This window comes from Diadema setosum, chromosome 12 (assembly GCF_964275005.1).
Source record: "Diadema setosum chromosome 12, eeDiaSeto1, whole genome shotgun sequence".
Taxonomy (NCBI): Eukaryota; Metazoa; Echinodermata; class Echinoidea; order Diadematoida; family Diadematidae; genus Diadema; species Diadema setosum.
Genome location: NC_092696.1, coordinates 35573847 through 35601140, shown reverse-complemented (window position 1 = coordinate 35601140; position 27294 = coordinate 35573847). Strand labels below are relative to the sequence as shown.

At 37.9% G+C, this 27294-nt stretch overlaps 1 protein-coding gene across 1 annotated transcript; it reads right to left on the bottom strand.

Annotated features, from left to right (window-relative positions):
• Nucleotides 1–76: 76 nt before the first annotated feature.
• Nucleotides 77–25855, bottom strand: LOC140236068 (FERRY endosomal RAB5 effector complex subunit 3-like). The gene is made up of 13 exons (XM_072316038.1): nt 25699–25855; nt 16242–16390; nt 14585–14766; nt 13215–13314; nt 12369–12490; nt 10382–10479; nt 7739–7823; nt 6958–7079; nt 5012–5140; nt 3785–3868; nt 2705–2907; nt 1602–1727; nt 77–206 (listed from the first exon to the last, which is right to left on the bottom strand). Exons 1-13 carry the CDS (start codon nt 25853–25855, stop codon nt 108–110), a joined length of 1656 nt encoding a protein of 551 aa, XP_072172139.1. The 3' UTR covers nt 77–107.
• Nucleotides 25856–27294: the final 1439 nt, after the last annotated feature.

The following is a 27294-nucleotide window of genomic DNA, read 5'->3' as shown; positions in this document are numbered from 1 at the left end:
CATGCAACACTTGGCGTTCCATGGTTTCTGTCCATGGTTTAAACCACGGTTTCACTTGTACCACCTCCATGAATTCGGGCCAAAGGGGTTATGTGAAGGAGGGCTAGCTACTTTTGCTTGGAGTGCGTGAGGTCGACCGTCCGCGACATCCGGAAGATTTGGGGCAGCATGGAGCTGAGCTGGGAGAAGAGGTCTTCGGATATACCCTGGGGATGGAAGCAGAATTATGATTTGTTGTTGTTTTGTTTTTTTGTCAAATAAAAACACTCCATTGTACTACATTGTCTTCTGTAGGGTTCTCTTATGCACTGGAGTCACTTTCTGACTTCATGGTCCGAATTCATAACGGCGGTACAGTTGAAACCATGGTTCATGCAAATTTCTTGTGCGTAAATATGATTGACAGATTGCGTACATCAACAGATGCCCAGTAGCAAACGTGCATTGATATGCGCATGTCAAAGGTGTAATCCTATTTCACATACATTTTAGACCATGGTCTAAATTTGTACCACAGTATTAAGTTTAAACCATCTTTGTGAATTCGGGCCCATGAGTCTGCCAGTATTAAGTGGCAAAACTGGACATCTCCCAATGAAAATGTCAGTATCAAAAGGAAAAAAAAATCAATTACAAACTTTATATGTCTTTCAGGTATCTTGAAAGTGGCAGTCTATTCTCAACATCTATTGGCTGCATACCTTAAAGTTGCGGGATCTCTGGCACACATTATTAAAACCACAAAAAAGAGAACCTTTCAATGGTACGCATGGCAAATACATGTTGACTAGTGCTGATTCATGAAACACTAATCATAACTCTGAATATTAAATATTTAACTGTAATTGGATTATCTGTCAGAAATGGGAAAATAAAGGATACATAATGAATAACTCATGTGGCCAAATGACTGTCAAAATAGATGCCACATATTCAATAATAATTTTATCTGTTATATTTCTTCAGATTACCTGGGTATGCCTGAAAAAAAAAAAAAAAAAAAAAACAGTTTCCAATTAAAAAAAAAAGGTCAATGACATCATCTGGGGGGCGTTTCATGAAGGAACTTGTTGGATAAAATGTCCGACAAGTCAATTATATCCGACAAGTTCAGAGAAATCAGCCAATCAGACTAAAGAATTTCTCAAAACTTGTTGGATATAATTGACTTGTCAGATATTTTATCCGACAAGTTCCTTCATGAAACACCCCCCAGGTCTCCATTTAAGACATTGGAATGCACAAGGGTGCTCCTGCTACAACAAACAAGTTTATTACAAAACTTTTGTTCCATAAAAGTACAAATTTGCACCACACAATTTTTGTTTCAGGTAACAATGAGATTTCATTATAATGAAAGAAAACTCCAGGTCCAAATGACTGCTTTATAATGGGTTATCTGTATTACAGTGGACTCCTGTTATAATGAAGTCCTTAGGACCGGCAATTTTCTTTCGTTGAATATCGAAATTTGTGTTATGACCAAACAAAAAAAACAATAAAAAGATATAAACAGCATTATGCTGGGGCCTGAATGTTTAGTTTGTTGTAATGGGAATTTCGCTATAACTGTAGCAACATGTAGACAGGAAGAGACATACCTTTGGAACGACAAACTGAACGGTCCTTGACTCATTCCCTCCCCAGGTAGCCATCTCCATCATGAATCCTTTCACGCACTTGAAGACGAGCTCGGCTCGCTTGGTGCACCACGGAATCGTCATCTCCTGCACCATGGACAGACGACGGCAGAGGTGACAAGCGCGACAGAAAAAGACGAAATAAAAAGCCTGCGATTAATTGTGGGACACCCCTTCAAATGCAGTTTTCTAGTAATGCCAATATTTTTCAAACTAATTATAAAAATTGAACAAAGAGGTTTGGCATTGATTGAAAATGAAATAGTGTAGTAGTAATCAGTTAATCAAAATATACTAATAAATCATAAAACATACAGCTGCTGATAGATGAAAATATCATGGCAAAGGATGGATTGATAACCTTGTAAATGACACTGCAGTATGGTGAGGGTTGAAAAGGTGTATTTTGGGTGGAAAAAGCACAAATTTACCTTTCCTGCAATAGACATGGTAATGTTGGGGAGACAAAACCTTGTATCTCAAATAGAGTTAATGTTCAGGAGAGCGTAAAAAACATGGCAGCCAAAGCACTAAAACAGATGGGATCACCTTTCCTTTGACATGCCATGGCAGCTTCATATGCCGGGTAAGACAGCTAGGATTTGGACAGGACATCACTTGACTTCTTTTCTAATGATTTATTCAAAAAAGTGATTCTCATCAAAATTTGAGAACAAGCTTGTCATCCAATTGATGATGTGTAGTAATATGATTTGAAAAAAAAAAATTTTCCCCATGAAACCCGCCACACCACACCACACTAAACCACACCACAACATGCTATACCACATGACAGCACACCCCACCACACCACACAACACCACACCATATCACACAACACCACATCCCACCACACACAACATCACACCATACCATGCCACACCACACTACACCACAAAACACCACACACACCACACATCACACAACATCACACCACACCACACCCACGCCATACCACACCCACACCACACCACAAAACAAGGCAAAGCAAAACAAACAAAACAAAGCAGAAAAACGTTCCTCAAAAACAACAGCAGATAGACATTTCTGCAGTGGTAACTGACCTCATACATCTCATACATGAGAAAGAGGGGCATGGTGATGGAGAGGATGTCGAACTGGACGGCGTACTTCAAGATGTTTCGCAGAGCCAGGATGCAGGGGTGGCGAGAGTTGATTTCGGCGGAGCGCAGGCTGTCGTCGGAGACGAGGTGGAAGATGACGTGGCACTGGGCCAGGTTAGAGTGTCGCGTCACATAAAAATCGCCTGCAGAGGAACGGACACGGGTGATAGGAGGACGGTGCAAAAGAAACTCACAATACAAAACCTTCATAGAAGACTACGGCATGGAGACTATTAGTCATCATTAAGTACTATATCAACAGGTTTTTGTTAAAGACATTTTCTGTATTTGTGTCTTGTCATAGCAATTTTGCCGAAATAGTAAAGAAAAATAATGACCACCAAGCGAAAATTTCATGATATGGAAGTTTCTGCCGATTTTTTTTTTCTCACTTAGATATCAAACTCTCATTGTGCCAAAGAAAGGTCACGGTTTGGGATGATATAAAGCAAAGCTTTTTCATGCATACCTCATCAAATGCCATAATTTTAATTGACACTGTGATACCTGTGAAGTTGTTGTTGGTAGTTGTTGTTCTTACTATAGTGTTTTAATATTATATGCTCTCTTTCTATTACATGTAAGAAAGGATGACATGTGATGCAACATAAAAAAAAACAGTCATACAATATAGGAAAATAATATTTTTGTTTTTTGTTTTGGGCAGATATGAACTCTTCAGATGATGTTTTTTTCATCAATCAATAATCTGCCCTACTTCATGACAAAAAAAAGAACAATAATTATAATTGCAAGTCAGAAAACTGTAAAAGATGCAAGAAATCAGCTTTCCATGCAAATTTTTCCTTTTATGATCTTCCACTTTATACAGGTAACTTGATGGTGTGCCACATATAAACCACAGCTGTGGTGTATTGAGTCAAAGAACCCACCAAAGTACTGAATGCATCATCTTGATATTACTTCAATAACATCACAATCTTCGAGTAATTCCACAAATGCTGTGTCTACAATTTAGCTTTCCACTCTAAAGAAGTATCTTTTTTTTTCTCATGATACCTGTCTTGAGATTGGTTGTCAGTTCTCCGTCTTCGTGGAGGGAGGTTGGTCTGCTGCCGTCTGAACTACTGCTGGAGCTCATGTCTGTGAGATATGGAACGGGAACCACTCTTAAGAATGTCAGGTCATCAACATAGAGGGCGTGTGATGATTTGCAGTGTGGTACTATTCATCAATAATATGCACTTCAGGTTGGACGGATCACATTTCCACAAACGATTGAGAAACGGTCTATCAACAGTGGCAGATCCAGAGGTGGGCACACCGGGCCCCTCTTCATTTGTTGTTAAAACAAAAGAAATAAAAAGAAAAGAATGGGGTGAAACCCAGAAGTAACACCAAAAATATTGTTTGCGCCCCTCCCCCCCCCCCCCCCCCTTTACGGAATTTCTGGATCCGCCCCTGATTAAGGAATGATTTGTATCAGTAATAAAGAATGATTAATATTGGTACGGCACACGAGTGACTGTTTTTAACAGTGATAGTTTCATTACAGGTGTTTGGTTTGCTTGAATTCCCTTACTACAACAACAAAGGGGAGAAGTTGAAAATGAAAGGGAAATAAAGTTGTGTACGTGTACACAAGGCTACCACTGATTTTAGAGGACAAGTTCACCTTCATAGACATGTGAGTTGAGTGAATGCAGCACGCAGAACACATCACTGAGAGTTTAAGGAAAATCGGACAATCCATTCAAAAGTTGTGAATTTTTGAAGTTTCTGCTCGGTCATGGCTGGATGAGAAGACTACTATAGCTTGTGATGTCAGATGTGTACAATTATATAAAGAGAATAAAAAGACAATTCAACATATTTTCACTTTTCTCGCATAACAAAAGAACACTTGTCTTCTCTCTTTCAGAAGGCAAGGGGAATAATACTATTCTTAACATATGTCACTAAAAAGTCGAAGAAATGTGCACCTTATTCAAAAAGTAAAGTTTTGTGAAATTCTCTTTTTGTTTTCCTTATATCGTTCTACGCATGTGACATCATACACTGTAGTAGTCTCCTCATCCAGCAATGATTGCACAGATACTTTAAAAATTCTTAACTTTTGAACGGATTGTCAGATTTTCCTCAAACTTTCACTGATACGTTCTACTAACATTGTTGCATTCACTCAATCCACATGTATATGAAGGTGGACTTGTCCTTTAATATGTTGCTTGGTATTTCTTTCATCACGTCTTGTAGAAGCTCACACCTAGGCCTCCACGAATTTACCTCCGTCAAGTTTCCTCTGCTCCTTGCGACGGGCGTTGACCTTGAGGGCCCCCTGGTGAATGACCCTGAGCTGCGTCTCGAGGTCGGGGAAGTGGAAGTCGGTGGACTGCTGGCAGACTGTGGCAAAGTCTGGGGAAAGAGTCCAGTTTGAGAAGTCAAAGGCTATACCAGTACTGTAAAACATGATATATTCGCCTCACGAAATCTTCCTGAATTGGAGCCGTCGGCCTTTTTTTGTGGCGTTTTGCGAATTGCCACTGGCGTTCAATGCATGTAGTGTAGACAAGAAATTTTGCATGCATTTTATTTCGCGAATCTTGGCACTCGCAAAATTCACGAAATTAAAATGCACGCAAACATTCCTCGTTTTACAGTAATCATGATATTGATTCTTGCTGTACTGTATGTCCCCCCCCCCCAAAAAAAAAAAAAAAAAAAAAAATATGATGGGACCCTCTGCAAATAACTTTTGAAATAGTGAATCAATCCAAATACAATTTCAGGGTATTACTGACTATTAAACTATAACTCATTGCCCACATCTTACAGAAAACCCTATTCGATTTGCTTCAGTGGTCAAAGAGAAATGAGGAATTTGGTAGAGCATGTCAGGAATCTCTTTCCCTCCAAGTTCTGTCTATTGTGTTTAGTTCCAGGAGCATCCAAATGCTAAACCTGGAAGAATCAGACTCGTGACATGTTTTGCAACAATCCGTATTTCTCTGTGACCGCTTAACCAAATTGAATGGGCTTTCTGCAAAATAGAGCTAAGGTGTAATATTGTAAGACCCTGTAGTAGCATTTGACAGTTAATAGTCATATTGTGTGTTATCAATGCAAAAATCCAATTGTATTTTTTTTTTTTTTTTTTTTTTTGGGGGGGGGGGACATACTGTATTTCTAATCTCAAAGTGTTCATGTACATTGAGAAAAAAACAAAGAGACAGACCAAGGTACGACCCCCAAAAATGATGGCACGTGTGTTGTGCTGTAGACACATTCATACTACCACACTCCTAATGCTACAAAGTTGGTTGCCATCTACTCCATAACAGCATAAATTTACCATGGTGCCATCGTACAGTTCTTACCACGCGATGAAAGAAGAACATAAGTATTGCCAAATGTTACCATTAACTACCTAAACTTTTATTCAATAAACTGGAGTAAACTAAACTTAAAACTGGAAATTCTTCTTCCTGGACCCCCTACAAAACCGGAGACTCTGAATGCGTGAACATGCACACAATATCATGCACACATACAGTAGATGAATATCATGAGGCGCCTCTTATGAAACCACCTTGGTGCTACATCTTTGCCTTATTTGTTTCCATTATATATGACAAAACTAAGACTGGGCAGAAGAAAGCCACATTTTATGCTAGAGAAAAAGAACATCTCAAGAAGAAGACACACAGCCAGAGTTATTAAAGGCACATGGTCCCAGTGGTTTAGTCGAATGCATACTCGGGCGCACGGCGCAAATTTCCTATAGAGACCTACGCTATCAACTCCTCTTTAGCGCTCACGCTTTGACCCATTTCCCGGAGTCATCAGAAGTCCGATCCACTGTAGTCAGTTCAGCTCATGATTCGGCTGAGGGGGATGACAGCTTTAGCAAACTTCTTTTGTTTCGTCATACTATTTAAAGAAGCACATATGCACGCACCCTGGCACTACTACAGACTGCGTGATGCGTAGAGAAGACAACGAAGGCGACGTTACCTAGCAACACCTACGCACTTAACTCTTGATGACAGCTCAACTTCGGCAATCTTCGTATCAATGCTAATGGTGATCGGCAGTATCATCAACAGCGCCCCCGCACCCACCGGGACTATGCGCCTTGAAAGAAATTCAAACTCAAGCAGGAGGGTGTAAGAATTTGAAATAATGGTCTCAAAGCGAGAGAGTTGAAGTCTCTGGTAGGGGTACTACATCACCTCTCTTGATACCAGTGTAGGAGCTGATTCTATCGTCCACCATCAGGACGAGACCGGCCAGGTTGGTGGAGTAGAGGGAGAGAGCTGTCTGGAGGCGCTGCGGCTGCGGCCTTAAAATACCTCTGATGAAAAGTAAGAATGGACATCAAATGAAACATACACAGAGAACAAGAAAGAGGGTAAAACAATCAAAATACTATCATATCATATATCTCATATTTTATGACTAGTGAGAGTTAAAGGATATGTTGAGAAACCAACAGCAGTTTGTTATGACATTAATCACTGTGATTTGATTTAACTTTTTACTGTATTTGTGTACAATACTCTCCCCTCCCTTTAATTAGTCTTTATCCATCCACCAAAGCATCTTTTTATGTATTTATACTGCATTTTTAATGATGTTATTCTTTGAGCAATTTGGTCTTTTAACTCTGAGCCATAAATACATAAATAGAATACTATTCATCCCCATGTAAATTCATCTATACATATTTTTTTCCTCATTCGTTCATTTATTTCCATCATTATGACATTGGGAGTGAAAGGTTTGCATTAAAAACAAACAAACAAAAATACATGGTATCAATTGTAATAGTATTGGAATTTAATGAGACGCGCAAAATAGAGGGCTTATTGGAGAAAAAAAAATCCATTATCTAGACAAATATCATGATGTAAATATATGCAAACATTTATAATCATTTGGAATTAGGCTGAAACAACATAAATGCATCGTATAAAATACTCCTTATCTACTTAGTATGTATTCATATCTCACCCTTCTCTGTTTGGCTTGTGTCTGCAGAGGTCCAGGACATCGACGCTCATCAGCCTCAGGTTGTGCATCGTCTTCATCTGGGCCCCTGCAGATTAATTGATTAGGGGGAACATTAACCCTTTGTGTGCTTAGAGTACAGATTTGCACAGAAAAACCCTTGCACACACTGTCCACAGCCCCTGGCACAAGAAGCAGTGGCGGATCCAGGGGGGAGCGCACTGGGCGCGCGCCCCCTTTATTTTTTTGTTAATACTAAAGAAATAAAAAAAAAAAATTGGGGAGGGGTGCATGCGCGACCCTGGATCCACCCCTGAGAAGAATTAACTTTGCAAAGAGGTTTAAACCTGTCAGACATTGCAGGAATGAAACTTCTTATATCGCTGGCGCCAAGAAAGTATCAGTCATGAATAATCTTTTTTTTTTTTTTGCTGCTGCTGTTAGTACAATCACTGCAACCTACAATAGCTGTTAACATCTTTGGAAACAGGTCACAGAAAGTGATAGACAAAAGAAAGAAGAATGATACATTTTTAATACTCATTTTTCATGTCAAAGATCAAGAAAGGACAAAAAATTATGAAAAATAAATATCAAATAAAAAAAATAGGGAGAAATGAATGCCCCCCCCCCCACAAAAAAAAAGTAATTGGTGACAGATATTTTTCTCATTCATTTATGCTGAAGTCTACTCCAAGCATCAAAGGCCGACTGACTAAAAAGTGAAGAACTAATACACGGCTACCATAATTGGTTGTGAACCTTTGACTTTCATACTGAAAGGATTGAATATAGTCACATTTATTTTGCTCATATGAACAACATATATCATATCTAATTAAGTGGGAGTGGTGTGCAACTTATAACTCAGACCCCAGCACACCGTGAAAGGGGGCCACCATCCTTGAAGAAAATGGGATTGAAAATAAAAAAGAATAGCTGAGTGTGTCTTTTGTGTGTGAGTGTAAATTAGTATAAAAACCATGAGTAACTAGAAATGTCGCTATGGCGACTGATGCCTCCGCCATAATGCATGATTCTCCCAATAGGCGTATAGTACAATGTCTTCACAATGTGTGATCCATGCCAGTTTCACATAACTGACAAAATATTGAAATGACAGGTTTGTCAGAAATGTCTTGAACTGGGTTGGCTATAATTTTCTAAGAGTGCAGGTACACATATTTGGGGAATTTTGGGAAAGTTTATGCAATGAGTAATTTCCAAGGTACGAAGAAAGAGTGTGATGACGGTACAAAATAGATTTTTTTTTTTTTTCTTGGGGGGGGGGGGGAGGGGGGGGGGGCATTGAAACCTGGCCTTTGACCCTTAACCTTTGACCTTCTGGCTGGAAATTTCCCGGAGAATCTCCATTAGGTAATGCATGTATTAAGTTTTGAAACTAATAATGCAAGCATTGCATATACTAGTATATGAGGGAAATAGTAAAATTTTGAGGAGTTGACCTTGACCTTTGACCCCTGACTATTGACCCATGACCCCTAAATTCCCTAGATAATCCCTGCCAGACAGTACATGCATATGTACCAAGTTCCACGAAGATACATTGAAGCATTTGAGAGAAAAGTAATATTGCAACATTTTCACCTAACCTTTGACGTTTTGACCTTTGACCTTATGACATGAAACTCTCTCTGGAGAATGTTTACGCAGTAGTACATGTCCACACCAAGTTTCAAGAAAATACCTTCGGCATTGCATAGATATGGGGGAAATTGCAACATTTGTAGCATTTGACCTTGACCTTTTGACCTCTTGCCAATGTCACTAAAATCTACTCAACTAATTGTCCTATCATACATCATCCTTGGACCAAGTTTGGTGAAAGCTGCTTCATCCAGTTTTGAGTTATCACGTAAACAGATAAATTTTAGGATTTGACCTTGATCTTTGACCTTTGACCTCTGTCCCATTTCACTGAAAAACTAATCAAGTAATTGTCCCATCATACATCATCCTCCAACAAAGTTTGGTGAAATTTGCTCCATCCAGTCTTGAGTTATCGCGTAAACGGATACAATTTCATGATTTGACCTTGACCTTTGACCTTTGACCTTCAGCCGATTTCACCCAAAATCTAATCAAATAATTGCCCCATCATACTTCATACTTGGACCAAGTTTGGTAAAATTCCAGTAAATATTACTCAAGTTATCGCGTAACCGAAAGCGGACGGACGTACGTACGTATGGACGTACGGACGGACGGACAACCCGAAAACATAATGCCTCCGGCACCACTTCGTGGCGGAGGCATAAAAATTGGGCAGCATGAATTTAAGATCCCATCAAGAATATTTTTTCCCTGGTCAGCCCGAACATTTCATTGCACAAAAAAAAAAAAAAAATAAGGACATACACAGTTGTCTTACATGATGATCCCTGCTCTAGATTCTGTTGGACCTCTCCATTTTTCTGACTTAAAATAGGGATGATTTGGCTCAAAACAGAAAAGAAAGAGCAGTTCCCACAGGAAAATTATCAAGAAAAACAGGAAACTCCTATTGAAAGAAGAGCTGGGCATGGTCAAAGTTCAGATTCTTTCCTCCAAATTCAGAATGGTTGGGAGGCCTTTTGTTTTGTAATTCCTATAGTGAGATGGTCTTGGACAAAGACTAGCACTAACCAAGATGGATGGTGAAACTTTCTTCCATCTGAGGCTGTTCTGGAATCACCTCCTCTGGCTCTACCGGCATTGAGTCCGAGAGGGCTCGTATCCTCCGACTGGCGGAATCGTCACAGCGATTTTGACACAGTGGAGGAAAAACATTGGAAGCCTTTGTGTTACAAACAGTTATTTTTTTTTTTTTAAATTAGAAGGGTACCATATATTTTAGTATTTCATTGCCTGTTAGTTTGTCCATAGTTTGTGTGAAGGTTAATATTCCTGATAGTTAAATCAGCATCAAAAATTCAAAAGAATCACTGATATTTAGAAAATAATCAAGTGGATTCATGAGACTTGAAACTTCATCCCGAGTGGCTTGAGAGAGATATTTAAAATTTTCTCCTACAAGTTTGAAGTACTGCACTTCAAGCACAAACGCTTCTATAAAAAGTTATATGTGGCTTCGGAAAACAGGATGCTTTCCAAAAGTGTTTACATGTGTTGCAGTCTCAGAATAATGTGGTACACCAAGGGTTATAGCATGGCACTCGAAGAGTTCACAGGAACCCAAACCCAAAGAGCAATGGGGGTTGAGTGAAAGCAGCAACATTAGTAGAATACATCAATGAAAGTTTGAGGAAAATCGGACAATCGATGCAAAAGTTCTGAATCTTTAAAAGTTTTGGTGTTGGAACCGCTGGATGAGGAGACTACTAGAGGTCATGACGTGTGTGTGGACAATAATACAATTGTATAAAGAAAATAAAAAGAAAATCCCACAAAAATTAACTTTTCTAGCATAATGAAACAGTACTTGACTAAGTGCTTTCAGAAGGCAGGGGGAATAATAGCTACCCTTATGTCAGTATCAAGTTGATGGAATGTGTAATTTTCATGAAAAATGGATTTTTGTGGCATTCCCTTTATATTTTCTTTATACTGTTGTCCACACATGATGCCATAACCTCTAGTAGTCTTCTCATCAAGCGGTTCCACAGCAAAACTTTAAAAATTCATAACTTTTGCATTGATTGGCCGATTTTCCTCAAACTTTCACTGATATGTCCTACTAATATGTTGCTGCTTTCACTCAATCCACATTTCTCTTTGGGTTTGGGTTTCCCCCTATTCCCACGTGGGGGGGCATTTTGGCCCCCCCCCCCCCCCCCCTTGACGTTTCGCGTGATTATTCCGCAACGCGTGACGCTGTCGTCGCAATATTTTATGACTTTTTTTCTTTCAAGTATCGTGCAACTTTTGAGACCAAATTTGTCGCTCCCGGGCATACCGTTTTGAAGCCATACCCCTTTGAAAACAATTCGTCGACCAAAAAATTGCTCAAAAACATGATTTTGCGTACAAATCCAATGTAAATTGTGCTTTTGCAATTAATTCATATTAATATAAATATTTTTACTTTCAATGGCTGATAATGATTTATTTTAGCCTGATTATGCTTTAAAAAGTTTCTGCGACAAATTTTGACGGAAAAAAAACAACAAAAACAAAAAGTAAAAAAACAGGAAAATAAATAAGAAATTCAATAAACAATAAAATACATAAGAAATAATCATGAAGCCGAATTTTTGCTTCAATATTATTGAGGATATTGTAAAGAATAAGTTCACCAAAAATTAGAAGTCTTGGAGCTTTATCTTTTTATTTATAGGCAAAAAAATATATATATTTGCATAAATTAGCATACATTAATCAATATAAAACACATGAATTAAAATTTGAAAGATATAACTATACAGTCTTGTAGATTACATTGGCCTCTACCTTAGTGCAAAGGTTCATGAGTATCGCGCGATCCACAACCGAGATCTGAAAGGGGGGGGGGGGGCCAAAAAGACTCCCTCAAAAAACCCGGTGGGATTAGGGTTATCCCTTTTGAGGATGAGTCCCGAGTATACTCGGGCAAGCGTTTATGGAAAGTGCCTGTTGTAGCAAAATCAGTCCGTCAACGGGTTAAGAGAGATTTCTATTGGTAACAGATGTGCACCTGACAGGTCCCTCCATCCCGTTGGCCATGTCTTCGTGGAGACTCTTGATCCATTGGTGGAACTCCCCCCGCTGGGAATCTTGCAGGTTTCGCAGCTCATTGTCCCACTTTGCCTCTTCTCTCTGTCCAAGAAAAATAATAAAAAAGACCAATTACATCCAAAAATGTCCTGCATCTGACACATAATAGCAAATTACATTGACGAGAGATAGTAAATGAATATTCGTGAAATTTCATGGCTATTCTGTACATACTGTACCTATTGATTTAGAACAGCGGTGAAAAAGGTTTGATGACAATGAAGTTGCCACTTCAAGAGATGGGCAATCAATGTTTGACTACTTTTTATCTTTTTATGCTTAGTCAATTACTGTATAAAGTAATAACTCAGGGAGACTAATTTGTGAACAGCATTGTGGTTTTCTGATGGCTGTAAAGACCACATTTTAAAGAAAAAGAGTATTTTTAATTTTTCTGTGAAAGATGTGTAGCAACATCATTTTAGATAAACAGTTATTTCCTGTCCATTCTGCAGTATTTTTGGCAAAGACCAGGAAAAAAAACACACACACACACACAAAAAAGTAATTCACTGTACTCCTGTTATAACATATTCCTTGTGACTGCCATTTTTTGTTGTATCAAAATTTTATTATAAGCGAAGAGTTTAAGTTTGCAAAGATATATACAAGATAAGTCTGGGACCTGAATTTTGATTTTTGTTGTAACAAGAATGTTGTTATGACCGTGTTCGCAATAAAGGGAGTGCACTCTAGTTAGCACCGTCGGTAACCTTAATAGCCGTTAAGTGTTCCACAAACCATGATTAACGCCCAGCATGCTTACCTGTGTGTTATCAAAGTGGATGGCAGCTAGCCGGTTGACATGGAGATCGTCATGGGTGATGTCAAGGTTCTGTACTGCTCTCTCCATCTCGTCAGCTTGCCTTTAAGATGGAAACAGACCAGAGTTATGATAAGGAAGTCCTCCGATCTTTACTATTAACATCATTATCATTATCTTAATTATTATCGCAGTCATCTTTATCAACTACATGTACACCAAAAAAGTTAGGTTTTGGCTGGCATTGGTCTGTTTGCTTTTATAACTGTTAGGGTTTTTCCTTGGTCTGTTAGCCAAATAACTCTAAGAAGTTGTGAATGGATTTGCATGAAAATACCATGAAAAGTTGAAAATAACACACAGGAACAGCGAGATGATTAGATTTCGACAGTGATATAAATTGCTGATCTGGATTGTGGCCTGAATTCAGGACTGTCTTAACCAACTCCCTACGAAAACCTTGTGAGATTATAGAGTTCATGATGGAATGGGTTAAAGGCGCATAGTCCCTGTAGTGTAGAGGGTACTGTGATGATACTGCCGATCACCGTTAGCATTGATATGTCATAGCATTGATTGTCAAAGTTGAGCTGTCATCTAGAGTACAGCACGTAGGTGTTGCTAAGTAATGTTGCCTTCGTTGTCTTCTCTGTGCATCACAAAGTCTGTAGTAATGATATCACAAAGGAAGTTTGCTAAAGCTGTCATCCCCCTCAGCCGAATCATGAGCCAAACTGTGATCAGACCACTGACTGTAAGCGCTAAAGAGGAGTCGATAGCGTAGGTGTCTATAGGAAACTTGCGCTGTGCGCCTGCGTACACATTTGACTTAAAGATGATATAAAGTTTTGGTACCTCAAAAGTTTCCCTGAGTTTCCTTGTCTTAGTTTGTGTTTCAGGTTAAAGTACCTTTCATATAACTAACACTGTGAGACTTACTCGCCCCAAAGTGCTCTCATGTCTTAGTAATCATGCAATAATGGTTTCATACCAGAGCAGAGCGGGCTCTGAAAAATTCGAACGAGCAGTTAGTTTGACTCGACGCGGTACCAAGACAATCAATATACACGTATTGTACGAAACCATTATTACATGATTACTAAGACATGAGAGCACTTTGGGGCGAGTAAGTCTCACAGTGTTGGTTTATATATGAAAGGTACTTTAACCTGAAACACAAACTAAGACAAGGAAACTCAGGGAAACTTTTGAGGTACCAAAACTTTATATTATCTTTAAAACCACCGGGACTATGTGCCTTTAACAGGATGTGCGCATAGTGGTGCGACCTCAGTGACCTTATGGTTTTGGTGGGGGGTTTGTGGTCTTTGACCGCCTCTAGTAAAATGCTTCTGGTCAATGCGAGCGCTCACTTATTCTGTAACCGTCTCAGCGCGGCGTCCCTCTGCCTGACAATATTCTCAACGTCCATGGAGTATGTGTGTTCCAGTTTGAAGACAGTCTCCAGTGCCGGGGAGTGGATTAGGCCGTGGTACTTCTCACCAAACACCGCCTCCTCCTTGGGCTTGCTGTTTGGTGCGTAGCTCACACACTCCTGAATAGCAGTCAAAGATTTAGAAAACACAAAACAAATCTCCACATAATACACACAGCACCAGTACTGTAGGCCCACACATTGCATGCACATCAAAAACTTGTGAAATTCCTCTGAAATTATAAACACAGGAAAATTATCATTATCATAAAATTTGTTCACAGACTCCTCCATGCCCATACATGTATATTTCGGAGCTGATTTCCATTCAAGCAATTGCTTCTTCTGGTAGACTTGCACTCTGCATTAATTACTCAAACTTGGCCAAGTTTCAAAGACCCTCAGACCATTGTAAGCGAGAAATATTATGAAGATGGCATAACATTTTAATGACATGAATAGTACCCTGGGGTACCAAATAAAAATCAGCCATTTTGATGAATTATTACCTCCGCCAAGGGAGGAGGTTATGTTTTCGTTACCGTTGGTTTGTTCGTTTGTCCGTGCGCAAAATAACTCAAAAAGTAGTTGACGGATTGGGATGAAACTTGCAGGAAAGGTTGAAAATGACACAAGTACTAAACGACTAACTTTTGGCAGTGATCCGAGAATTTTTGGGGAATTTATGAAGGATTTTTGATATTTTAGCAGGTAGGGTCAATGAACTTGGAGTTCAGGCTGCGCGTATTTGAGGTTTGCCTGCGCGCACTAAAGTGCGTGCTCTAGTTTCTGCTGGGGTGAGGCGTGCCGTGCAGATGAGGGTTTATGACGTAACAAAGGCTTCTATATTGGGAAATCTGGCAACTTTCAGCACACAATGCAGTACGTATGGGTGGAAATCACTGATATCTCTACGGAAGAACAAGATCAGTGGTGAAAATGATTTGCATGCTTGGCGGAGGTCTGCGCTCTCAGAGTGCTTCTCTAGTTATCATTTTCTTTTTCTCCTGTGCAGGGCAGGGTAGTGCAGAATGGTGTGGTAGATGTATTGAGGGGTACATAAAATCATAATAACATTGTGAAACTAGAGAAGCACTCTGAGAGTACAGACCTCTGCAAAAGAAGCTAATTTCCACCAATAATCTCGTTCTCCCGTGGAGATACAGATCAGTGATTTCCACCAAGAATGATGCTAAGTATCGTCTGAATTCCCGATAAAGAAGCCTTTTGTTACATCAACAACCCTCAGCTGAGCGGTGTGACTTGCAGTAGAGCACATGCTTGTGTAAATAAACTTATGTATGAAAACCTCAAAAATGCATGTTTGAACTCCTAGGTTCATTGACCCTACATGTATCTGTCAAAATATTGAAAATCATTCATGAAATCCATAAAAGTTTCCAGATCAGCACCAAAATTTAATCATCTACTGTTCCTTGTGTCATTCTGAACCTTTACACTGTAAGTTTCATCAAAATCCAGATATTACTTTATCGTGAGTTACTTTGCACACGTGGACAAACAAACAAACGGTAACGAAAACATAACCTCCTCCCTTGGAGGAGGTAATGACCCTCTTTGAAGGTCTGGCTGACCTGAGTGAAAGCCCGCGCCCACTTGTCTGCCATGTTGCCAATCTCCTCGTCTCCGCTGGATTGCAGCAACTTGATGGCCGTTTCCCCGTTCTCATTGTGGAAGTCTTCCACCGCCTTGGCGACAAACTTTTCTAGTTCTCGCGTCAGCTCTGGAAATTGGATGAAATGTACAGTCCCAACAGACAAGGAATGAATTGTGGCACAACAGAATGTTCAATGATTCCCTTTGCTAAACTAAAAATCTAACTAAATGATCTTTTGCTACACTGTAGTGCTTGTCACAGCTTTAAATTCCTGGCATGATAAGATACCCGGTACTAAGCACATATGATGTTACATACCGTATTCTGTAAGTACAATAGAATATGGCAGCTCTATTTCTAGCATAGTCTTGGTTGCTACTGTAGTTGTCTCAATTGAAGAGGTCGGTGCAATATAGAGCTAACCCACACAATGTTCATTTTGAGATAATTTATGAAATTTATGAAATTTATGAAATTTATTCATATTCCACATGGTGGACATTATATGATAGAATATACAGGGTATAACACATAGTGGACATTACATCAAAACTATACAGAGTATGTTACATGTATATACAAAATATAGTGATATTCTGAGATAGAATAACACCATATACAAATGTGGAGGGGACTACAGTAGAAGCACTGCTTGTTAAATGTAGTCCCCCTACAGATTATAGACAAAATGATATCAAAGATAAGGCTGAGTGAAATATAACAAAAACACCATAAGATTATATACACTATTTACAAGGGCACATGAACCGTACTATGGATATACAAACAAGTCATGTATATGTTACAAAGCACAAGTTTATGTATAAAGTGTTTACAGTGTACATTAAATACAGTGTACCATTAGAATAATGAATGAAACAGAAGATAACCTTCCGAGTATACTTAATGAAGTACCCGTACTTCTAGAAAACATTGATTTAAATATATACGTTTAATTACCATAAAACTGTCTATTAATACTTATCAAGAAACACATTTTTGAGCTTATACTTAAAGCTATTCAAGCTCTGAGCTTGTTTTAGTGAACGATCAAAGGAATTCCAAAGCTTAGGACCAGTAAACATAAAATTTCTGTTAGCAAAACTGGTTCTATTTTTAGGAAGATGATAATCATTCGCATACCTTGTTGAGAAATTATGTATTTTTATAACATTATTTTTTCGAAACATTTCCTTAAATACAGCAGGAGTAGCGTTAATTTCTACATTGTACATGTACATAAAACAACCCAGCTGAAGACGATATAAGTCAGTAATCTTACATAAGAATACGGTTTTCTTTAAACAAAACATCAGTGTGTGATCTATAAGCAGTATTGCATATCAAACGCATCGCTCTTTTCTGCAAGAGGAGCACCCTGTCCATTTTAGTTTGTATTGCATTTCCCCATGCCATTACGCCATAATTAAGGTAAGGAAGAATAAGAGTTGAATATAACATAAGAAGCACTGACTTGGGGAGAATCCGTTTTGAAAATGTGATTAATGATGCCAATATTTCTTGAAACTATCTTACAAATATTATCAATATGGCAATTCCAAGTTAGCTTATTGTCAATTGTAATACCGAGAAATTTTGTAGTCTTGACTTCTTTAATAACAGAATCATCAAATATCACTTGGTCAGGAAGTTGTTTAACAGAGTTACTGAATAACATGTAATTGGTCTTTTGTTTATTTAAAGATAATTTATTTGCTTTTATCCAATTTGTTACATGTGCAAGTTCTACATTAAAAACTTCCACTAACTTATTAGGATCACTGTGAGTATAGAATACGTTTGAATCATCAGCAAAAAGGATAAAAGAGAGAACACTCGAAGAACATCGAATGTCATTTACATAAATAGAGAATAGCAGTGGACCAAGAAGGCTTCCTTGGGGAACTCCACACGTGATTGGTACCGTAGACGAATTACATCCATCAATGGTACTGTGTAACAAATTGCTTTCTTCCAGAAAGATAACTTTTGAACCATTCCAGAGCCTTACCTCTAATACCATAGTGCGCAAGTTTGTATAACAGAATGTCGTGATTTATAGTATCGAATGCTTTCGAAAAATCTAAGAACAAACCGATAGTATGACATGATTTTTCGATTGAAGCAGATATGGTATTTATTAAACTTAGAATGGCATGAGTTGTGTTATGTTTTTCTCTAAAGCCAAATTGGGAGTCAGATATGATGTTGTGAGATTCAAGGAAGGTAGTTGTCCTTGAATGAACAATTTTCTCTAAGATTTTTGATAACGAAGTTAACAAAGATATTGGGCAATAGTTGCTGATACATAATTTGTCTCCTTTCTTAAATATTGAAGTCACCTTTGCGAGTTTCATTTTAGATGGTACTTGACCAGATTGTAGTGAAAGGTTATATAAAAACAATAAAGGATCTGCTATACAATGCATAATGTCTTTGATAAGGACATTGCCAATGTCATCATAGCCAGGGGCTTTGTTTGCTTTGAGCTGAAGTACAATTTTGATTAATTCTTGCCTGTCAATTGGCTTGAAAAAAATTGAGTGGTCGTTTGGTGAGGAAAGAAATTCATAAAATGATTTATCACTTGGAGTAATAGTTTGTGCTAAGTTTAAAAAGTATGAGTTAAAAATCTCGGCAATTTCAGACTTGTCTTCAATGATAGTATTATCAACTTGAACTTTAGAAATGGGATTTACAGCCTTCCCTCTATTCAAAACTGTATTTATTACTTTCCAAGTGTGCTTGATATCACATTTGAATTGACTCAATTGGTCTGCAAAATATTGTTTTTTAGCTAATCTGAGTGTATTGGTAAGAATATTTTTGTACGAAATATATTTCATTCGAGAGGTTTTGTCACGGTTTTTGATAAAATTAACATATAAAGTACTTTTGCGATTTATAGAGCGTAAGAGTGTTTTGGAAACCCATGGTTGCTTGGGGATTCGTTTGTAATCCTGTGTACGACATTTCCTTAAGGGAATGCATGCATCTAGGCAATTATTCAAAAGATAAAGAAAGTTATCATATGGTCAATTCCAGCGTAACGGACATGGCATTCAGACAACTTTTTTGGAATTCAAACCATCACACAGTAAAATTGGCAGTCTCCAAAAGATTCTAATTGAGTTTATCAGACACATTTAAGTATATGTACACGTTGTAACATACACAGAAAATTTCATGGAAATTTATCAAGTGGTTTTCGAGAAATTGCATTTTTTGCGAGCGTAACGGACATGACAGAAAATGGACAAGGCATTTTGATCTACTTACCATTATGAAAATTCCTGTGAATTTTTGGATAAGAAGCAGCTGGTTTTGGTCTTGATTAAACCTTTAGGTCACGCTTTACTCATAAAGTCCCATTTTATAGTAGTTTTACTGTTCATTCTTTTTTAATAGTTTAAAATATTGCGTAACGGACATGACACTTTGAGTGTAACGGACATGACAGTTTTGTCCACTTTTTTTAAGCTAACAGAATTTTTTTATTACAAGGAATAGCAGACATTTAATTGTTGACAAAGTGAGGTTAGAATATAGGGACAGACATCATAACTGCACTCATGTAATATTTCTTATATTTTCATCATTTTCCAGGGGGGTTGGTCTTTTTATATATTTACAAAACAAACAAATATAAAAGAAATTCGCGGCTGCACCAGCTAGCTACAGTTAGTGAGAAATTTCCAGTTACTACCACCCACCATAGCAAAACAGGACAAATAACTATCTTATACTATGGTGATTTTTTTCTTTATGGCCTAATATTTGATACTGTAGTATTATACACTAGCGTAACGGACATGACACCCTTGTAAAAAGAACCATATTTTCACTTCGTTGTTTTAAAATAAAAAGATTGAAATAACTGCACACTGCTACTACATTATATGTTCATGAACATAACATCAAAAAGTCCTTTTGCAGGTTTCAGTGATCTAACAGTTACTCTAAAGCACATGGAATACAAGGCCCAGAGTACCACAATGGCATTACATAGAACATGTCTTCATCTCTGCGGATAGGCAAAGAAAACTGAACGAACCAAATCTGTATGAAATAAACAGTTTGAATGCAATATCATTAAAATGCACTCATGATGGCATCAACTGTGGTACGCAATGAAACAGGACCACAAAACTGTCTGGTACCATTTTCAAATTGGTGTAATCATCCGAAAAAAATATGGTACGTTTACAATGTATTTCATTTCTGCAAAGTTTTTTCATTTAGCATTAATGTCATCCTTGAAGTAGAATCATCCTCTGTGATCCAATCTTGGATAGACTATTGTAAAAACTTCCACTACTAGTACTGGTACTTTATCATTTTCAACAAATGCTTTCTTTTCTTGGCTAGAAGTGAATGATCAAGCCGCTTGTTTTCTGAGAATTTTCACAAATGTAGAGTGGTCACCTGGGCAACAAAGTATTTCATGTTTTCTTCATGGCAAATTCAACTTGTACAAACTGTATAATCAACTTATTGCTTGCTTAGACACTTCTTGGGGCTTGTCAGAGTGGTGTATTGGTTACCTATTCTAACCAGCTTGGGAGCAGGACTTTTTAAAATACTGGATGCTCTCCCTACTAACTGGTTGCAACTGATCATACAGTGTACAATGTACCTTTCAGTGGATAAACATCTTCTCATACGCAGCATCTCAAAATTGTGCTTTTGTACGATGCTGTGTGCTGTCATGTATGTATACCCATATATCCTTTGGTGTAGAGGTACATCTAGTTTAGTTGTATTGATGAAATGGATAGGCAGCATTCAGACCGACTTTCCCTGACCATAGAGCTACATGTACTTTTAACATGCTTAATATCGCCAACAATTCCATCCTCCGCGCTCTTGGCATGTGATGTCTCATTACTATGCCACCTAAGGTGTGGATTTATAGAGTCATAGAGAATAAGAGAGGTGCATGTATCGATACAGTACAAACTTTTTTTTTTTATTTTTGTGAGGCAACACCATCATTGAAGACATTGATGCTGGTGACATTTGGATACTTTGTTGCTGTATCAGCAGTGATCATGCTCACTAGATGCACAAGGATCCATTCATGCAGGAGTTCCTGGCTGTTGTGTTGACTCCATGGTGGATACATGTTAGTGGTCTACGATGTACTTATAATCATAGAAAGTGCTTATTTTACGTATTAAAGGGAAGGCCAACAGTGAAAACTCCATTGTCTTGCCTTTAGGAGTCCATTGTCTAAATACTCCTTGGAATGACAGCTGCTGTTTATCAGTCAGGATTACAAGAGGTGGGAATGGATCAAATTGGTGTAACAGGGTAGCAAAATCATCTAAAATCAACAATCTTCCAGTAGCAGAAAGCAAAGTCTGCTTGTTTGTGTTTTATTGAGTAATGTGCAGACTTATTTATTTACTCAAGTATAGAAATGTCCTATACTGTCCTCAAGCAATTGAAACTAATCACCACCCTGTTTCACTGGGCCACAGTGTTATTTCTGCCACTTGTCTAATATGAGGTGTCATGTCCGTTACGCAAAGTGTCATGTCCGTTACGCCATTTACAGGAAAACTAGAAGTGGTATAGAAAAATGGTTTCCACACATGCAAGGGGATTCAATTCTAACATAGAAAATGAATTTGCAGCAACTTTACACTAATTTCCTCTTGGCTATGAAAACTTATAGTAAAAAACGTAACGGACATGACACTTCTAATGTTATAGAAATCACACAACTTTGAGGATCAATGGGTCAAAAAATGATGAATGCTAAGGAAGTTGGTTGTGATTTTCCATTGATATACACTGGACTACAATCCAAAAGCTGAACAAGGCCTCTAGGACATATCTGGCCTTCTTTAGAGACAGAAACACTAAACTCTTAAAAAAGAGCCAAATTTTTGTGCCAATGCAACACATTAAATACATTATTTTCATTGACTGAAAAAAATACCAAATTTTGTCATGACAAATATGCGACTAGTGGAAAATGAAAATATACATGTTACTTTTTTAGAATATTTGAGAACTGAAGTGAAACTCGAAACTTCATTTTTTCACTAAAGTGAACATTTCTCATGGAATTGCCCATATGCTAGGTCAATATTTTCATTTGCGTCATACACGATTGACCAGTCCACAGATTGAAGTTTTTCTTGAACGAGAGCAATATTTTCAGGAGTGAATTTCCGACGAAATACATGCCTTCGAATTGTACTATGACTCCTTGGTCCAATATCAAGGTGACAAAATATCATAAAATGGTCTGATATATCGCTCACCACTATGCCAGATTTTGGAAAAGGTTTTAGGTTTGCAAAAATGTTATCAATAAGAGTAGCAGAATGACCAGTAATTCTTGTTGGTTTAGAAATAAGAGGCAGAAATGAGGCTTGTAAAATGTTATCAAGGAAGTTATCACAGGCAGCATTACTGCTTGACAAAAGATTTATATTGAAATCACACATGATGATGCAATCCTTGTTGTGGAATGCACCGTTTCGACAAATATCGTTCATAATATTCATAAAATCATCATAATTAGATTGAGGAGGTCTGTATATAACTCCAAGCAGAATGTTTTTGCCCTTACAGACAGAAATTTCAATAAATAATGATTCTATTACATCATTCATATATAATCGCTTTTGAAAGGAACGGAAGTGACCCATGCAAGGTCAAATCATGAGAGCAGCATACATGGAAATACATGTGTAAAATTTTATGTAGCAGACGACAAGCTTAATGTAACAAACAAAATGCACGGGCGTACGTAAAATGCTACCACGGTACTTCCGGTTGAGCGTTCGTGGTAGTTCGTTGATTTTGTGAATCATTGCACAATCTACTCCGAAAAATTCAACAATACTTCTGGATACCAACAAAACACCAAATTCAACTCAACCATCAGCAAAATACAATATACAAGTAGGTTACCTAGGAGTCAGGACTAGGTGAGTGGTACAAATCATCTTACTTAATTACTGTTAAAATCAAACAAAATAAAAGACATTTTGTTATGTGATTTTGTCGTCAAAAGCGATAGTCATTTACAACGTTTAAATACTAGTATATGTCACTGTCAGACTACGTCAAAGTTGCGACAATTTATACGTCAGATGTGAGATTAAATAAAAGTGAATAGGGGGCTTCTTGAGGCCCCCCCCCCCCCTCCCGCCGAACGAACCTGCGAATTCGCAGGTTTTTCTTCTTCTTCTTCCAGGTAGGCCCCTAACCATGCTAACGTTAGAGTGCAGCTTAAAGGGATAGTACAGTTTTGGTTGAGATGAGAAATAGGCTTTCGAATTTTTGCAAGATACCAAGAAAACACTTATGATAGAGCACAGAGCATACCATTTTAAGAGGAATTCAAAGCTTATTTGATGAAAATCGGGTTTGGAATAACTGAAACATCCAAAAACAAAGTAAACCAAATCGTTACAAATCATTCTTTTTTGGATATTTCAACCATTTCAAAATCAATTTTTATCAAATAAACGTTGAATTCCTCATAAAATTGCATGCTCTTTCATATTTCATATGAGATTTCTCATTATCTCACCTAAAAATGTTAGAAACCTGAAATTAGGTCTCAACCAGAACTGTACGATCCCTTTAAAGTTTTGAAGATTTTATCATACCTATGGATACCTATGGAAGATTCTGAACGCAGGCTGAGCCTCTATATTCAGATCCAGGTTCAGTCCTTCAGATGAGCTGGGTAGTGACCAGGTGGCGTGGCGTCAAACTTAAATTTTATGGGTTCATTTTCCCAGAGTTTATCCAAACCAATTTCAAAGCTGAAGACACTGGGTGCATCTATTAAATTTCTAGGTAAACTAGATTCCATGGTTTCCTGATGCGCATGTAAAATGAATTTCTTTTTGTAGTGGTTTGTGATCGAAAAATATATAATTCTTTACTATGTCCTCTTGTGCATTTTTTTATTAAACCCAAGTCAGGCACTACTTCCGGATCATATTTATGAAATAATTCAAAGGCTTCAATCATATCACCTCTCGCCCTGCGGTATGCTAAAGTTGAAAGTCCGAGGTGCCTCAATCTTTGTTCATAAGATAAAGATCTTATTTCAGAAACTAATTTTGTGGCCCTCCGTTATATGTTTTTTTTTCAAATAAGGACTCCATACCGCATGGGCGTATTCTAAATGAGGTCTTACCAAAGCTTTATATAACAATAAAAAATTATCTTTATTTAACAAGGGTGTCAGATGAACAAATGACAATGTGCGTCTTAATATTAGATTCATAATTTTATTAGCTTTGTTTATTTGTTCCTGAAAATGTTGTTCAAACTTACGTTCTGAATCAACTGTGACTCCTAGGTCTTTGCATGCATCCACGTGTGAAAGATAATGAACAGTGTTTTCAATATTCATAGTGTAATCATACATTATATTATTACCTTGGTTGCCGCCAACCGTGAGAACACAAAATTTTTTTGGATGAAACCATTTTGGGATGAAAGCAAAGCCAAAGGATTAGCAATGCCGAAAGACTCGGTTTTTGCTAACAATCGTCGATGCGGTACCTTGTCGAAGGTTTTAAATTTTAATGAAATCTAAATATCTAGATTATACTTTCTACGTTAACAGGTTAAGTTGATTTTAGTCTACAACTGTATAGATCTAGTCTAATCTTTATTAGGGCCTATAGACTGTCTAGTTAGAGTAGACCTAGTAGTAGTGTACTCAAGTGTAGATCTAGCCCGACCAGACGCTGTTAATACGCTACGTATGTACAGCGGCGACTGGGCTGTGTATAGTTAGTGTAGATCTAATTTTAATCAATAATTAACGCTAGACTATTACAGTTGTAGAGCACAAAATTTCTAAAATCGCCTGCATATATGCAGGTAGGCCTACCTCGGTACCTGCGAATACGCAGGAACCTGCGATTTTGTCTCTACTGTCTGTAAATTTGGATCATACTTACCTAACGTTAGACCTAGTTCTTCTAGGCCCTACTGCAGAGACTCCAACTCTCCCGTTTTCGACGGGAGATCTCCCGCCGAAAACCCATTTTTGCAAAATCTCCCGTTCTCCCGTTTGAGATTTAATTTCTCCCGCCCTGGCTCTGTGTCTCCCGTTGGAAAGGATTTCTTACTTATTGCTATTGTATGTTGAAAAAATAAGCCTTAGATAGCACCAGAGAGCATCTACAACCCTAGGAATTTCGCGCTTCGCACACATCAACTTGGAGTCTCCCGTTTGATAGGGGTTTCAGGCGGGAGAATCTCCAGATCAGAAGGTGCTTTGGGTTGGAGTCTCTGCTACTGACACTAGACGCTAGTGACATGACAGTGACAGTATACTGTATGGTACATGTATATTAACAGTATAGTTTCCAACACAAAAATTAGGCCGTCGGACTATGGTTACTTTTGTAAAATTTACACCCACATTTTATTTCGAAACTTACCATCTTCCACAAAGCAAGGTAAGGAGTGCGCGTTCATCAATCGACCAGCAAATTCTTCGCAAGATATTGTCGGTGGAATTGAAATAGGCACAGCCAATTTAGTCAGATATTCCTTGGTTTTAAACGAAAATGTGAATTCCCTCTGAACGGAGTCCATCTTCCCTGCCACTGTCCTCAGTACCGTACGCCTCAGCACAAACGAACACACACACACACACATTACACCCACAGCGACACATACACACACACACACACACACACACACACACACACACACACACACACACACACACACACACACACACACACACACACACAACACACACATATACACACGCATACACACACACACACACACACACACATACACACACACACATATACATACACAGACACACACACCCTTATAAACACGGAACCTGTTACAGCTACCAAACATTTGACTTGATTCTAATCGATTACAATTATATTATGCTCGATCAATCTAACCGATTATGCTCGTAATCCTATATCCGCAAAGAATATCATAAAGGTGTTTGTGTGTGTGTGTGGCCATACTCTGTGTGTTCGTATGCTAGAATGTTTTGGTTTGGGATAATACGGTGTATCCTGCTCCGTCTATCCCCAGTCCAACTAGCAATATTTGTTGAATGGATTCCTAAATTTCAATAAATTGATTAATATATTTATGACAGATGATAATTACCTGATGTTTTCTAAACATGACTAGACAATAGTAAATTATATAAGAATACTAGATCACTTACGAGTTGCAACGTTTATGGTCATGAAGATGCTATCAGGAGAAACCTCTTCTACACTTTGTAACCACTAACTAAATTAATCACATAGCATCGAATTTTAAACATTCTATATGGACAATATGTATGTGTGCCCAATTTAAAGTCATTAATATACACGTATGTACCTTTGCTATGTTTTGATGTCAGTGTAATTATTGCAAACAATGCATTATATTGACATTATGATGAATAAAGTTAATGACAAGAAAAAATCAACATGATTGCCCGGCCGAACTACGAGGTAGGGTGGAATAAGTGTAGAAGAGTATTACCCTATCCTCGATAGTATATGTAAATATTTCGCTTTCTATATACAGTAATAATGTATTAAAGAGTGCATATTTTACAGGGGTGTGTCTCCGTGTGTAAGTATTTATGTGTGTTTGTGAGTGTGAGTATAATTTTATATAAAATTAGTATACATCATGTGATGATCTGGAAAAAAAAATACTGTCTGTTTAAAAGAATAATAATAGTAAAGATTCTACAGCCCTGGCGGGAAGCTACTTATTTCTGTTCATATTGCAAATGAGCGTGATATAGAATGAAATTTAAATAAAGAATACAATGTATCGGAAATAAAGTGCGTGTATCGTGGCGTGTATGTGTGTATGTGTGTGGTTACTCGTGTGTGAGTGCGAATGTGCTGGTTTGGGATAATGGCATTAATAGTTAGTACTAGGTGGGGCAAAATTAATTGAATCGATTCCTCAATATCGATAGTTCACTAATTGAAATTTTCATGATAAATGATCATTGTTTTCTGCCTTAACGCTAAACATGACAAGATAAA